This window comes from Xenia sp. Carnegie-2017, unplaced genomic scaffold (genome assembly GCF_021976095.1).
Source record: "Xenia sp. Carnegie-2017 unplaced genomic scaffold, XeniaSp_v1 HiC_scaffold_4, whole genome shotgun sequence".
NCBI classification, from domain to species: Eukaryota; Metazoa; Cnidaria; class Anthozoa; order Malacalcyonacea; family Xeniidae; genus Xenia; species Xenia sp. Carnegie-2017.
In genome coordinates, this window is record NW_025813504.1 from 1,003,421 (window position 1) to 1,016,896 (window position 13,476).

At 32.7% G+C, this 13,476-nt stretch overlaps 1 protein-coding gene across 1 annotated transcript; it reads left to right on the top strand.

Annotated features, from left to right (window-relative positions):
• The first annotated feature begins 755 nt into the window (after positions 1 to 755).
• Positions 756 to 12,184, top strand: LOC124455823. Its single transcript, XM_047006442.1, has 3 exons — positions 756 to 1,432; positions 2,621 to 2,692; positions 11,913 to 12,184. The coding sequence occupies exons 1-3, from the start codon at positions 1,222 to 1,224 to the stop codon at positions 12,182 to 12,184; spliced, it is 555 nt and encodes a 184-aa protein (XP_046862398.1). The 5' UTR covers positions 756 to 1,221.
• The last annotated feature ends 1,292 nt before the right edge of the window (positions 12,185 to 13,476 follow it).

A 13,476-nucleotide genomic window follows, 5' to 3' on the forward strand; every position in this document is an offset into this window, starting at 1 on the left:
ACTAAAATCACTTGGTCCTGAACATGTTGATGTAGCTACGACTTTAAACTCTCTGGGTAATGTGTATTATAAGACCAACAAACATGCCAAAGCCAAAGAGTGTTATGAAAAGTCGTTGGAAATTGCACAAAAGTCACAAGGTCCTGAACATGTTGATGTAGCTACGACTTTAAACTCTCTTGGTAATGTGTACCTTTATGCTAAAGAATATGACAAAGCAAGAGAATTTCTCGAAAAAGCGTTGAACGTTGAACAAAAATCGCTTGGTCCAGAACATGTTGATGTAGCTACGACTTTAAACTCTCTGGGGAATGTGTATTATAAGACCAACAAACATGCCAAAGCCAAAGATTGTTATGAAAAAGCGTTGGAAATTCGAGTAAAATCACTTGGTCTTGAACATGTTGATTTAGCTACGACTTTAAGCAATCTTGGCAAAGTGTACCATCGTACTAAAGAATATGAGAAAGAAAAAAAGTTTCACGAAAAAGCGTTGGAAATTCGAGTAAAATCACTTGGTCTTGAACATGTTGATGTAGCTACGACTTTAAGCAATCTTGGCAATGTGTACCATCGTACTAAAGAATATGACAAAGAAAAGAATTTCACGAAAAGCGTTGGAAATTCGACAAAATCACTAGGTCCTGAACATGTTGATGTAGCTACGACTTTAAACAATCTTGGTAATGTGTATTATGACTAAAGAATATGACAAAGCAAAGAATTTCGAAAAAGCGTTGGAAATTCACAAAATCACTAGGTCCTGAACATGTTGATGTAGCTACGACTTTAAACTCTCTTGGTAACGTGTATTATGAGACCAACAAACATGCCAAAGCCAAAGAGTGTTATGAAAAATCGTTGGAAATTGCACAAAAATCACTAGGTCCTGAACATGCTGATGTAGCTACGACTTTAAACTCTCTTGGTAATGTGTATTATAAGACCAACAAACATGCCAAAGCCAAAGAGTGTTATGAAAAATCGTTGGAAATTGCACAAAAGTCACTAGGTCCTGAACATGTTAATGTGGCTACGACTTTAAACTCTCTTGGTAATGTGTACCTTTATGCTAAAGAATATGACAAAGCAAGAGAATTTCTCGAAAAAGCGTTGAACGTTGAACAAAAATCGCTTGGTCCAGAACATGTTGATGTAGCTACAACTTTAAACTCTCTAGGTAATGTGTATTATAAGACCAACAAACGTGCCAAAGCCAAAATGTGTTATAAAAAAGCGTTGGAAATTCGACTAAAATCACTTGGTCTTGAACATGTTGATGTAGCTACGACTTTAAGCAATCTAGGCAAAGTGTACCATCGTACTAAAGAAAATGACAAGGCAAAAGAATTTGATGAAAGAGCGCAGGCAATTCAAAGAAAATCAGTTTCTTCTGATCATGTTGTTGTTACTGTATCTTCGAACAGTTTTGGTATGTTTTTTTTTGTTTATGTTTATTATAGCATATATAAGGGTTTTTTAGTGTAACTTATAAGATTTTTGAAATTTCAGACTAAATTTTTCAAGTCTTTTGTGTCTACAAATCTTGAATTCTTTTGCATTAAGTTTGGGTAGATCTGAACAGAAAAAAAAATTTTGAGGAATATTAATAAAATTAGTTAAGGCTGTTTTTAGTGAAACTGAGATTCATTTGGAGTAATGATCATATTATAGGCCGTTTAACCATCCTGAGCATATATTTATTGAAGTTCTCTTATATATAGTCCATTTGTAGTAAATGGATAAAAGAGATTTATTACTTAAAGTTTGATGCGAATTGACAAAAATGTAATGCACTTCATATATTTTTAGGAGCAAAAATATTTTAAATCTTTTTAACACATAATTAAAACTAAGCTATATTAACCCGCCACATGCAACTAAAATTTGTTTTTGGTAAATTTTTCCTTGTTTTCTTTCTATCTTATGCTTTATTGTGTGGTTTGCAACTTAGGCCAAAACACTACTGAGAAGCTTTTCCTCCTAAATCTTTCTAAACTGATATGCCTAAATACAATTTGTTTGACTTTGCCTTGGTTCAACAATTTTACTTTTTTTAAGTATCTGCTTTTTACTTAATATAAACGTATGCTTTAAAAAAATCTCAAGTACTCTATTTAAAATTGTTCTTAATTTTTACCGTAACTACAAGCTGGGGCTAGCTATTTTTATTACAAATATGTTTTGTTTGTTCTATATATGATGACTTAAAAAATTTTCCACTAATTGCTTTTAACTATTGTTCGTAAAAATTAAAAAAATTAAAACACAGGACACAATTTCCACAATTAGGACACAAATAAAGTTGTACATTTTTTCAGTTTTTTATTTTGAATATTTTAGGAAAAATACCAGATTTGCAATACTTGGATTCTAAAAAATTCTTTATAACTTTAAAATCCTAGATTGATCTATATCTTTGTTTTTGGAAAGTACGTGTAGCTAAATTCTAATAATTTACTTGAAGAATTGATTCTTGGGTTTTTTCTTTTTATTTAATTTAGTAATTTTTATAAACTCCAGGTAACTCAGTCTTTTCCTAGAAACATATTTATTATAAAAAGCCACTTTTTATTTTACGCTATAGTTCACTTGCTCTACTTTTATATCTTTTTCAAAGAATTAAAGTCTGATGATACTGCTGATGCTAAATCCCCTTCAAACTTACACGTTCATACGGAGAAAAAAGAAGGTATGTTTATTATATTAGAAAGTAATTCACAAAATTTAGAACTTTATTACATGAACTCTTTAATAGTCAGAAAGAGTAGAAATCGTGGAAATACTTGGAATCTAGATCAAGTAGATTGCATTGATTCTTCAAATATTCTTTAACTTTTGTTTATAAATATTGTTTATTGTTATAAAACTAAGCGGTTAGAACATTTTGCATAAACAGATAACAGAAACTTTGCAAATTTTGGTGTTATTTTTAGGTTGTAGAATTTCAAATAACACATATTACTTTTGTGACATTAAAATAGTTTAAAAAACCAGCATTGTTAGAACAAATTTTGTACGCAATACCTTAAACGTAAAGCACATCCAGGTGACTCACTATATTCCTTTCCAAAAATTGTACAGTTCTCTAGGGAAAACTATGGAAGAAAAAAACAAAAATTAATTAAATTGTATTCTTCATTGATAATTTTAATATCACAACTATGTTAAATCAAATTTGAGAACAATCATTTTGACTACATAGATAACGTATCTTACAAAAAACACTTAGCTTAAACCAACTAGTTTACTGCATAAAGTAAGATTCAAATCTTACAACATGTTTAAGTTACATTCTTTATGCGGCAATATTTTTGTGAACGCACAATATCAAATGTACAACAAATTAAAAAACAAGATAAAAACTTAGAAGACATAAAGCTTGGGAGCAAAATACTTCCGTGCATAATTTTGATCTTAAGACAATAAACACTGGCATGACAACATTTACGCTTGAAACAATTTAGTTCAACAAACTTTTTCATATCTGCATTAGGTTGCACTATTTTTACATGTGAAATATGTGAATCTCTGTGCATGCAGTTAATTTAAAAACTGAACAACTTGGCTTAAGGAAAAATTTGATTATACTTCTTTCTTGCTATTTGTGAGAACGAGTGGCATGTAAAGAATACAAATTCAACATTCAGTATTTAACGCAAACCATATAGGAAGATGCACGGGTGTTATTGTTGTTGTATTACATAGATATATGAACAGGCATGTTATGGCTTCGCTTATCATGATGACGACTAGAATTAAAACCTATAACTTCAATTGAAGATATGTCTTGCTCAGTTTTTTAACTCCAACTCTTCATCAGATACGTCACTACGTAAAAACATGATATTTCTAAAGTTTGCAGAAATTGTTATAGTATGAAACCTATTGTAATAATCATATTATTACATTATTTAGTATACACGTAAATAAAAACTGAGCCAAAATAACAGATAATTTCTTGTGCAGATACACGGACCGACCAAGTGTGTTTTACTTTGTTTCCAGCGATGAATAAGTTTTTCCTGATTTGGTACCAGTTCTCTATAAAACTTATAAAAGTGGTTTAATATCTTTGCCCCCATATAAAGAAACAGGAACATAACGAGTTTAACTGTATGTTGTTTCAGGTAGAGTTTTTACGTTAGGATTACTGAATTCTGGCAGTCAATACCTCTCTAACATCGCATATTACTTTACATTTGGCAAAGCCGGCTTAATATCTGTCTTTTTACGTAGATTCTTTTCCATTCAGCAAAATATATGCATTATAAGATTCCCTCTAAGAAGAGGCGTAGCTAGAACGTTAATTTTGGGTGCATATTCATATATTCCGTTGTGCCCTACTGTTTTCTTTTAAAAGGGAATTGAATTTTAAAAGAAATCAGAATGGCACAACTGAATATATGATTATACACTCTCCGTACCTTAATTAACGTTCTAGTTACGCCTTTGCCTTTATGATTCCATAATGATATCTTTTGATATCGTTGACATGTTGTAACGTTCTATATTTGCCTTGAAAATAGACAAAAAAGTAGTCCTTATTTTTTTACGGGCTGTGTTACTTTGAGTTAGATTTGTAGAATGAGACATTACTTTGTTGGATAAATGCTACCAAATAACCCATGAACATCTTCACAGCCTTGGTGATTCTAAATATTTATGTTGTCCATTAGATCCATTTTCAAATCTCGCACTTAGACCAGTGAGTAAGACACTGTAGTAATCACTGCATTTGAGTTTCTATGTGAAATCATGTATAAAACTCAACATTCTGTAACATCGACTTAACTGTATTTTAGAATCATGACTAGGCAGTGTTATATAAGCATTAAATTTCCAATGCATTTCTTAATGTTGTTGTTTTTCAATTTTCAAACATTATATAGTAAAATTGACAATAAATGACACCTGGGATGCTAGGTATAATTTTCCTAATAATCCTTGAACCTCTGGTTTGCAGACATTATGTAATGCTATTAGGTTTTTGGAATGCTTTGCAAAAATAGTGGCTTTTATAAAATAGTGAAATTGCCTTAGTGATCAGTTTTCCATTGGGTTAATTCTAAATACAGGTTGCTGAGAAATCAGATTGCTGTACGATAATTTCTATATAGTCAAATGGTTCTAAGAAATGGAAAAAGGAAACAGCAAATATTCTGCAAGGAGTTCATATCTTGTTCCAAAACATTTTATTGTTTAAACGACTATAGCACTATAGCACACCAAGTCAAGTGTAGTAAATTTGTGGAAAGAATAAGTTTCGCTGTAACACTTTTGCTTTCATGCAAACACTCTGCATTTTTGTTTTCCTATATCATTCTAATACATTTATGAAATATGACATCGTTATGTGCATTTATTTACACACCATCGATTGTAATAAGTATATTTTATACACATTGGTATGCTTAACATGGAGGGGCATGTATTTCTTAATGTAGTATGATTAGAATACGTTTAGTTGTGTGTTAAAATCATCAATACGAAGAGTTAAAAGACTCTACAGGTAAAAGACAGGAGTAAAGGCCTGTTCTTTAAAGAGCTAAGGAGTTTTCTCACTTGCAAAGTCCATAATGACGCTTTAATGCAAACATGAATAATTATTTACATCAAAAAAGCTATAGAGTCAAATCTTAGAGCATGTGCGCCTTACCTTATTTATGTTAAAATATTTTTTATTAACTCGCAAGCATTATTGAAAATGCAAAAATTTATAAAAATTATAAAAACTCAAGAGATATAAATCTTGCGGACGAAATATTTCAGTGCATAATTTCGATCCTAAAATCATAAAAAAACAGGGATGACAACATTGCCGTGTGAAGCAATTTATTTTACCAACTTTCCCATCTATGTACTAGGTGGCACTTTATGTTTTATATGCGTGAAATGTTTAAAGGTTATTGGTGTTAATTTGAAAATTGAACGAGAATTCTATCTTAAGTCATAAGTTAATTTTAATTCTTTCTTGTTATGAGTCAGAAACGAAACGGCCTTGGGCCAACTTCGAAAATTGTGATTTTTTCATGCGTCCATCGAAGAACCAAAATATATTTAACCATCACGTTGCTCTAGTAGAACTTATCAACTTGATGATGTATGTCAATTGTTTAACTTGCGCATAAAAGAGAAAAATCGATTATTTTATCTTGGTTATATGATCAGAAACGAGAAAGGTGAAATCAATGTTATGTTTTTACGTCTTCGACGCAAAAAGAGTCTTTCTCTCAACCAATTAGGTAGCGTTAGGGTGAAAAGTCTTTCACTACACTTGATAAACAATGGTGAACAACAAAGCTTGCTGAAGTTGCTCACTGGATGACGAGTTTTTTGCGTTATGCATATCAAAAATAGTGCTAACTAAAAATTAACATCATTTGCACTTGGCTTTTTGGTCTATCTTTACTTTTTATACTTTTAAATGAAGAAAACTTCCATGTATAATAAGGCGAAATGATGTTGGAATCCGCGTTAAATTCTAGGGATGATTTACGACCTTTACGATGACAACTTGTCTTTCGCTGAAAATTTTTGCTCTTCAGAGTTCTTGTTTTGTACTCATACCTGCACTCTGTAAATTCCATTACGATTGTTGAATCGGTTTTGCTTTGTTCAAATGCTAAGAAGAGAACAAAACAGGGAAATAGGCAAGAAAGGGAGAAAACCAAAACGATCGACATATTTTAATTTTTACTTTTGGCGACTTGTAATTCAGTACACGTGAGATTCTTTGGAACCATGCAGATGAATTTCAAACCTACATTTCCTTTCAATTTGAGTTTATTACTCGAAATTTACTTCAAATACTACTCAGAATAGTAGTGATTCATCGTTTTCTTTTTGGTTTTTATAAGATAAGAAATGAATATTGAATGAATTTTTTTGTCAATGTTGCTTCAACCTAACTAGAGCGACTTGTTATTTCAATATTAAACTATAAGTTTGATAGATGGTTTCTGAAATGTCGTTTTTGCGTTGTTATGTTATGAGATTTGTTGAGCTATGACTGAATTTTTTTAATTTTTTAGTTTGCTGTTTATTAACTTTTTGAATTTTAATTGGGCTGTCATAACCAAAATTCACAGCCGTTTGCAGTGCACATGACATCTTTGTTGTAGTTGTGAAACATCGTTATAGTTGAGCGTTGTGCTAGAACTGTCTTAGTACACTCTACATGTAGTATGACAAGGCTCCAAATCTATATTCGTATTGCAAGTAATGACTCAGTAAAGAAGGCTTGTGGACAGAAATATAGACGACTATAAGTCTCTCAAAGTCATAATTTTACACAGTAGATCAAGACCACACGAGTGACTTAGCATTTTTATTAACAAACCGAAGTAGAGAAATAGACTTGGAACATGGTATTGATGATTTTTGGTTCAGTCAAGTAGAGAAAAAATGCCATTTTTCGTTTGTTCGGTGAAATAATAGTCTAATAATAGTGAAATAATACTCGCCCCGGTGGCTTGGTGTAACTTCTTTAGTTTTTATCGCAAATGACGTTATACCCGTGTATCTAAATCTGTATAGACAACGCTTAAATAATATCTATTTGTTAAATATAAACTACCTATTGTGTGAAATTCAGCTGGTTCCTCAGTAGACGCATGCCGATGTTACTTCAAAACGACTTTTCGCGATTCGGCCCATGGCCTAAGAGCAATAAGATAAAAAGCATACACATTCAACAGTATTTTACGCAAACGATAACCTAAAATTCACTGGAGTAAAAGTAAGTCTTGTTTCATTTTCCAACTTCAACTTTTCATCAGCTATGTCACTAGCTATAGATAGAAACATAAATTTTTGAAGTTTGCATTGATTTTTATGATAAACGTATTGTAATAACCATGTTATTACAAAATTTAATATTTTCTTCAATAAAAATTAGTGAAGATCAACAGAAATTTTTTGTTTGAAATACGCATACTGACCTGGTGAGTTTTAGTTTGTTTCTATAGTGATGAATATGTTTTCCTTGTTTTTGCAACAGTTGAAAATCAAGCTTATGATTATTATGACTCATTTGTCACCATGTAAGTAACAGGCTGACAGCAGCATAACTAATTTAGGTTTGTGTTGTTTAAGTTCGAGTTCTGGCGTCAGCGTTATTAAATTCTGGCATGTCAATACTTTTCTAACATCCTATATTACTTTACGTTTTGGAAAGCTGGTTTTATTTCAAATATCACTTTTGCCAATTCTCACACCAGTCTGTTTTCTTTAAAAGATCTCACAATTTGCAATTATTATAGTTAATGATGATTTGGCCGTATTAATTGCACTGTAGCCAACACATTTAAATCTTTGGGCAAGGAAGTTGACTGCCTTTTCTATCATCACATTTAAAAAGTTAATTTGTCTTTCTACAAAGATTTTTTCCATCTAGCGAAATGTGTAAAATATGGTTTTTTGGACCTTATTTCTAAGATTCCAATATGGCGTCCTTTGCTGTAGTTGAGATTTAATGTTCTATCATTGCCCTGATAATAGACTTACTAGAAGTCTTAAATTTTATGGACTGTGTTTCTTTAATTTTACATACCGCAATCAGTCCAGTGAGTGAGACATTGTAGTAAGTACTGCATTTAGGCTTCTATGTAAAATCAGGTAGAAGCTTTTCTTAACGTTCTGTAGCCACAACGTAAATGTGTTTTATAATCATGACGATGCAGTGTTATGTAAGCATAAAAGTGACAACCACTCCACAGCAGAAAAGACAATTCATAACCCCTGGGAGGCTTGGTGCAATTTCCCTGATATTCCTGCAACCTCCCGTTTGCTGACCTTATTTAATGCTATTAGATTTTTACAATGCTTTCCAAGAGTAATGGATTTATCATAAGTTAGGTAGATTGTCATGCATCATCAGTTTTTGATCGGATTAACTCTAAATACAGGTTGCTGATAAATCAGGTTGCTGCACGATAATTCCTACTTAGTCATATGGTTTTAAGAAATGAAGAAATGAAACAGCAAATATTTGGCATTGGGCTTATAACTTAATTCGAAAACATTTTATTACTTAAACGACTCTAGCATTATAGCACACCAAGTCAAATGCAGTAAATATGTGAAAAGTATAATTTTCCCTGTAACACTCATGCTTTCATGCTATTACTCGGCATTCTTGTTTTCTTTTATCATTCTAATAATTTTATAAAGCACAACACCGTTATGCGCATAACACTGCACGCGCATTTATAGCTTATTGTTGTATGATTACAATATGGTTAGTTGTTGTGTAAAATTGACAATACAAGGAATAAAGAGGCTCTATAGAGGACTGAGCCGAATAATAGCATATTCTTGAAAAACCTAGGGAATTCTTCTCGCTGCAAAGTCCATAATGACACATTCTTTATGCAAAAATAAATTATTGTTTACATCATCAGTGTTGTAGCGAGGGACTTGACAGGCGAGAAACGAATTCGTGTTAAGAAGGCAATTGTTCAACATAAAATTCGAAGTAAAACCATTTTTTTAAGAAATTACTTATTATTTGTAACGTTTCGTCTTTACACAAGACATCATCATACAGGACATTAAAATGATCAAGTGTGCGTTTATATTTACATATTGCACGCGCATGTATTGCTGTATTGCATACGCGCATGCATAAAATGGACTGTCTCAACGACTTGAAAAATGACACCAACCACGCCATCATGAAACCCGACAAAGCCAACGGCATAGTAATACTTAATAAAGAAGACTGCAACAAGAAAATGGATGGTATTCTTTCCGACAAAACTAAATTTGAACTACTTAACGAAGATCCCATTAAAATCACCCTACAACTCGAAGGCAAAGTGAAATCGCTTTTAAAAACACTGTTAGCGTCAAACGCTATCAACAAAAACACGTATCAGGTACTATACCCCACTGGATCCCAAATAGGTATTCTATACGGAGTGCCAAAAGTTCATAAATTGACCAGACCCCTCATACCCATACTCTCATCCATCAACCATTATTCTTACAACATCGCTAAATTCTTTGTCCCAATGCTCACTCCACTCACAACCAGCACTCTAATCATCAAACACTCTTTTTCGTTTGTTCAAGAACTCTTAAACAGCAACACCAACTCACGCAGTGTTGTTATGACAAGCTTTGACGTAAAGTCACTCTTTACTAACATACCTGTGGACGAAACAATTGATATCATTCTTAGCACCTTATTCTCTAACACGTCCTCATTCAACAATTTTTCACGATCCCAACTACATAGCCTACTCACATTAGATGTAAAAAACTGTCATTTCATCTTTGACGGTAAAGTGCACCAACAAGTTGACGGTGTTGCAATGGTTAGCCCGTTAGGACCACTTTCTGCTAACATCTTTATGTCACATCACGAACAAAAATGGTTAATTAACTGCCCTTTATTATTCAAACCCTTCTTGTACAGACGTTACGTTGATGACTGCTTTCTTCTTTTTCATTCTGCTAATCACATACCTCTGTTCCACAACTTTCTCAAATAACAACATCCTAACATAACTTTCACTTCTGAAACCGAACAAAATAACAATCTCCCCTTTCTAGACATTATATCACACTTTCTGACGGAAAATTCGTAACATCCGTTTACCGGAAACCCACATTCACTGGATTCTTTACGCATTTCCATAGCTTCATCCCCCTCACCTACAAACGCTGCCTTATCTCTACCATTATTTACCGTACTTTTAGCATCTGCACAAGCTACGAAAAGTTCTACAATCAACTAGATATGGTTCGAAAACTGGTTGATTCAAATGGTTTCCCCTGTCAACTTTTGGACAAAACTGTTCGCCTCTTCCTCGACGACGTCTTTTCCCCCAAACCCCATATTATCACAGTGCCCAAGATGCTCGACTATTTCTGCCTTCAATACTTAGGCTCACACTCTCTCCAAATACGCACAAAACTTAACCGCCTCTGTAACGCTGCCTTCCCTCACGTTAACATTAGATTTGTTTTCCGTCCTTCTTTACACATTTCCTCCTTCTTTCCTTTTAACGATAAGATTCCTAAGTTCCTGAAATCTCGTGTTGTTTATCTATTTAAGTGTCGACGCTGCAATGCGTCGTATGTTGGTCAAACCAAAGCCATCTTTAAACCAGAATATCAGAGCACCTGGGAATTTCGCACCTGACAGGAAAAAAGTCATCACAGCTTCCTCGGACGATTTCAGTATCATCTCATCGTCACCTTACACTCCTGACTTAATGATCCATGAAAGCCTCCTGTTCTCACATCTAACACCTACATTGAATGACCAAGGCAGTTCCATCCCACTCGAACTTTTCTAAATATCCCACTACGTTTTGCGTCCATTTCACACTCCATATCAGTATCTTCACTCATACTTTATATAATATTTTTATATACATATATATCATGTTCATCACACTTCACTGTAATCCAACACTCATTACTACACATCCAATATGTAAATATAAACGCACACTTGATCATTTTATTTACCTGTGTGATGATGTCTTTTGTAAAGAAGAAACGCTACAAATACTAAATATTTGTTTTTAAAAAATGGCTTTATTTCGAATTTTATGTTGGGCAATCAGCAGTGTTGGCTGATAATTTATAGCTACGTACCGTATGCAGTTTAAATCATGCAAAAAATTGCAAATTAATTTCACTGTAGCAAAATGCACTTTGATAAAACTTCTAATGTAGATCGCATAAATTTGGTGCTAGCATTTTGACACATTACTACTGAAAGCACCATTATATTGTTATCCATAGCTGTACATAAATCAATATGACATACCTTTGATGTATTTTAACAAGTGTCTTCCTATGTATATTTATATAGTTCATCTAGGATGTTCAATATTTTCTTCCAAAGTAAAAAATGCTATTTACTTGCTTTTAAATGTGCGTTTTTTTTGCAGAAATTAACGAAATTCTGCTAGAGATTGCCCAAGAAATTCCAGGTAAATGGAAGAAATTGGCAATATTTCTGAAGGTCAAAGATGCGACAATAGAAAGAATTGAACAAAATGATCGTGACGTAGACTGGCAAGGGTTTAAAATGCTACAGCATTGGTTTGAATCAAGAGAAAATAAGCAGTTGTGGTACAAAGAGCTTGCCGCTGCTTTACGCAAGATCGAGAAAAATCGTTTGGCTGAAGACGTTCATCATAAAGGTGCAAATGCTGCTTAATATTGTTAAACTAAAATTAAAAGGTCATTTGTCCATTTTTTTATCGCCATTTTCATGTAAAACTCAGAAGCCAACATTAGGTTGTTTTCATTGATTTACGTTTTAATAATATACATGAAAAAATTTCTCAGTTCTTATTGGTTAATTAGGAGCAGTGCAATTTAGTGCAAATACTAGTGGAAAAAAATAAGAAACTCGCTGCAGAAAAAAGGAAATACAGTGCAATTTTTTTCAAAAAATTTGCTCCTTATTGGTTAATCAGAGAAAGAAGTGATGTAAGAGTCAAACAAAATAAAACATTTCAAAGGTATGAAAGTTAAATTAAAGTAAGCAAAGCAAATGCAATGGCTTGCGCAAGTTAAGTAAATTATCTTTGGTGAAAAGCTTTCAATTCACCGTTTGCAAGACGAGTTTGGAAAAAAATATGAACACTGCCAAAAGTAGTTACCTTGTTCTAGCTGCGTGTGTGAAAGCTATGGTGTTATGAAAAGTAACTTCTAATGGAATTGTAATATACGAGCTAGCCAGAATTGAGAAATTTTTTCATATATATCAAGTCCTTAATAACTGAGCTCGAGGACCGAGTTCTTTTTGCACCAACCCAGTGCGTAGTAAAGTAAAGATCGTAAAAGCGAGGTTATTAAAATGTTTATTATGTACGGCATTATTTGACCGAAAACAAAGCTTGCTTTCTTTCTCTTCCTTGCTGTTTTGTAAGGGTTGGCTTTCATTTTTCTAGTTTTTGTCAGTAAAAATAAATCATTTTTAATTTGTATCGTCCGCATAATTAAACTCTTTGTTTCATTTCTTTTCGTTTTGCTTTTTTTTCAAGACGCTTGTTTACATTTTATATTTGACTATAAGATTGCGCATTTTGGACTGTGATCCATTTGTTGAATTAAAAATACCTGGAATGCTAACTGCCATACTTTAATCATTATTGGTTGAAGCCAGCTTGAGCACAATAACATTTACTTTCCCTCCTGATAACGTGCGCCGAGTGATTATTTGACGGCAAAAATTATTCCAGGTACAAGGAATTATTTGGTTCTTTTTAGTGTATTTTTAGTATTATTTATTCATTACTATGAGCTGTTAAATATTATAAGGATATAGGAAAAGAAACAAAAGAAAAATTGCAAGGAAATGACAATTAACCATCAATGCTATTTCAAGCGATATAATTCAAACTTACAGGAAACCATAAAGACGTCCTCGGAAACAGTTTACATACTGTACAGTTCATAAAATTTTGTTGGATTTAAAACAAAATCAATTTAGTTAACTGGAAT

Bases quoted from the DNA above. Each gene is read 5' to 3' on its own strand.
- LOC124455823 (XM_047006442.1), top strand. From the start codon at position 1,222: ATGTGTTATAAAAAAGCGTTGGAAATTCGACTAAAATCACTTGGTCTT. The intron at 1,433-2,620 runs GTATGTTTTTTT...TCTTTTTCAAAG, and splicing joins TGTATCTTCGAACAGTTTTG to AATTAAAGTCTGATGATACT. The intron at 2,693-11,912 runs GTATGTTTATTA...TTTTTTTTGCAG, and splicing joins TCATACGGAGAAAAAAGAAG to AAATTAACGAAATTCTGCTA.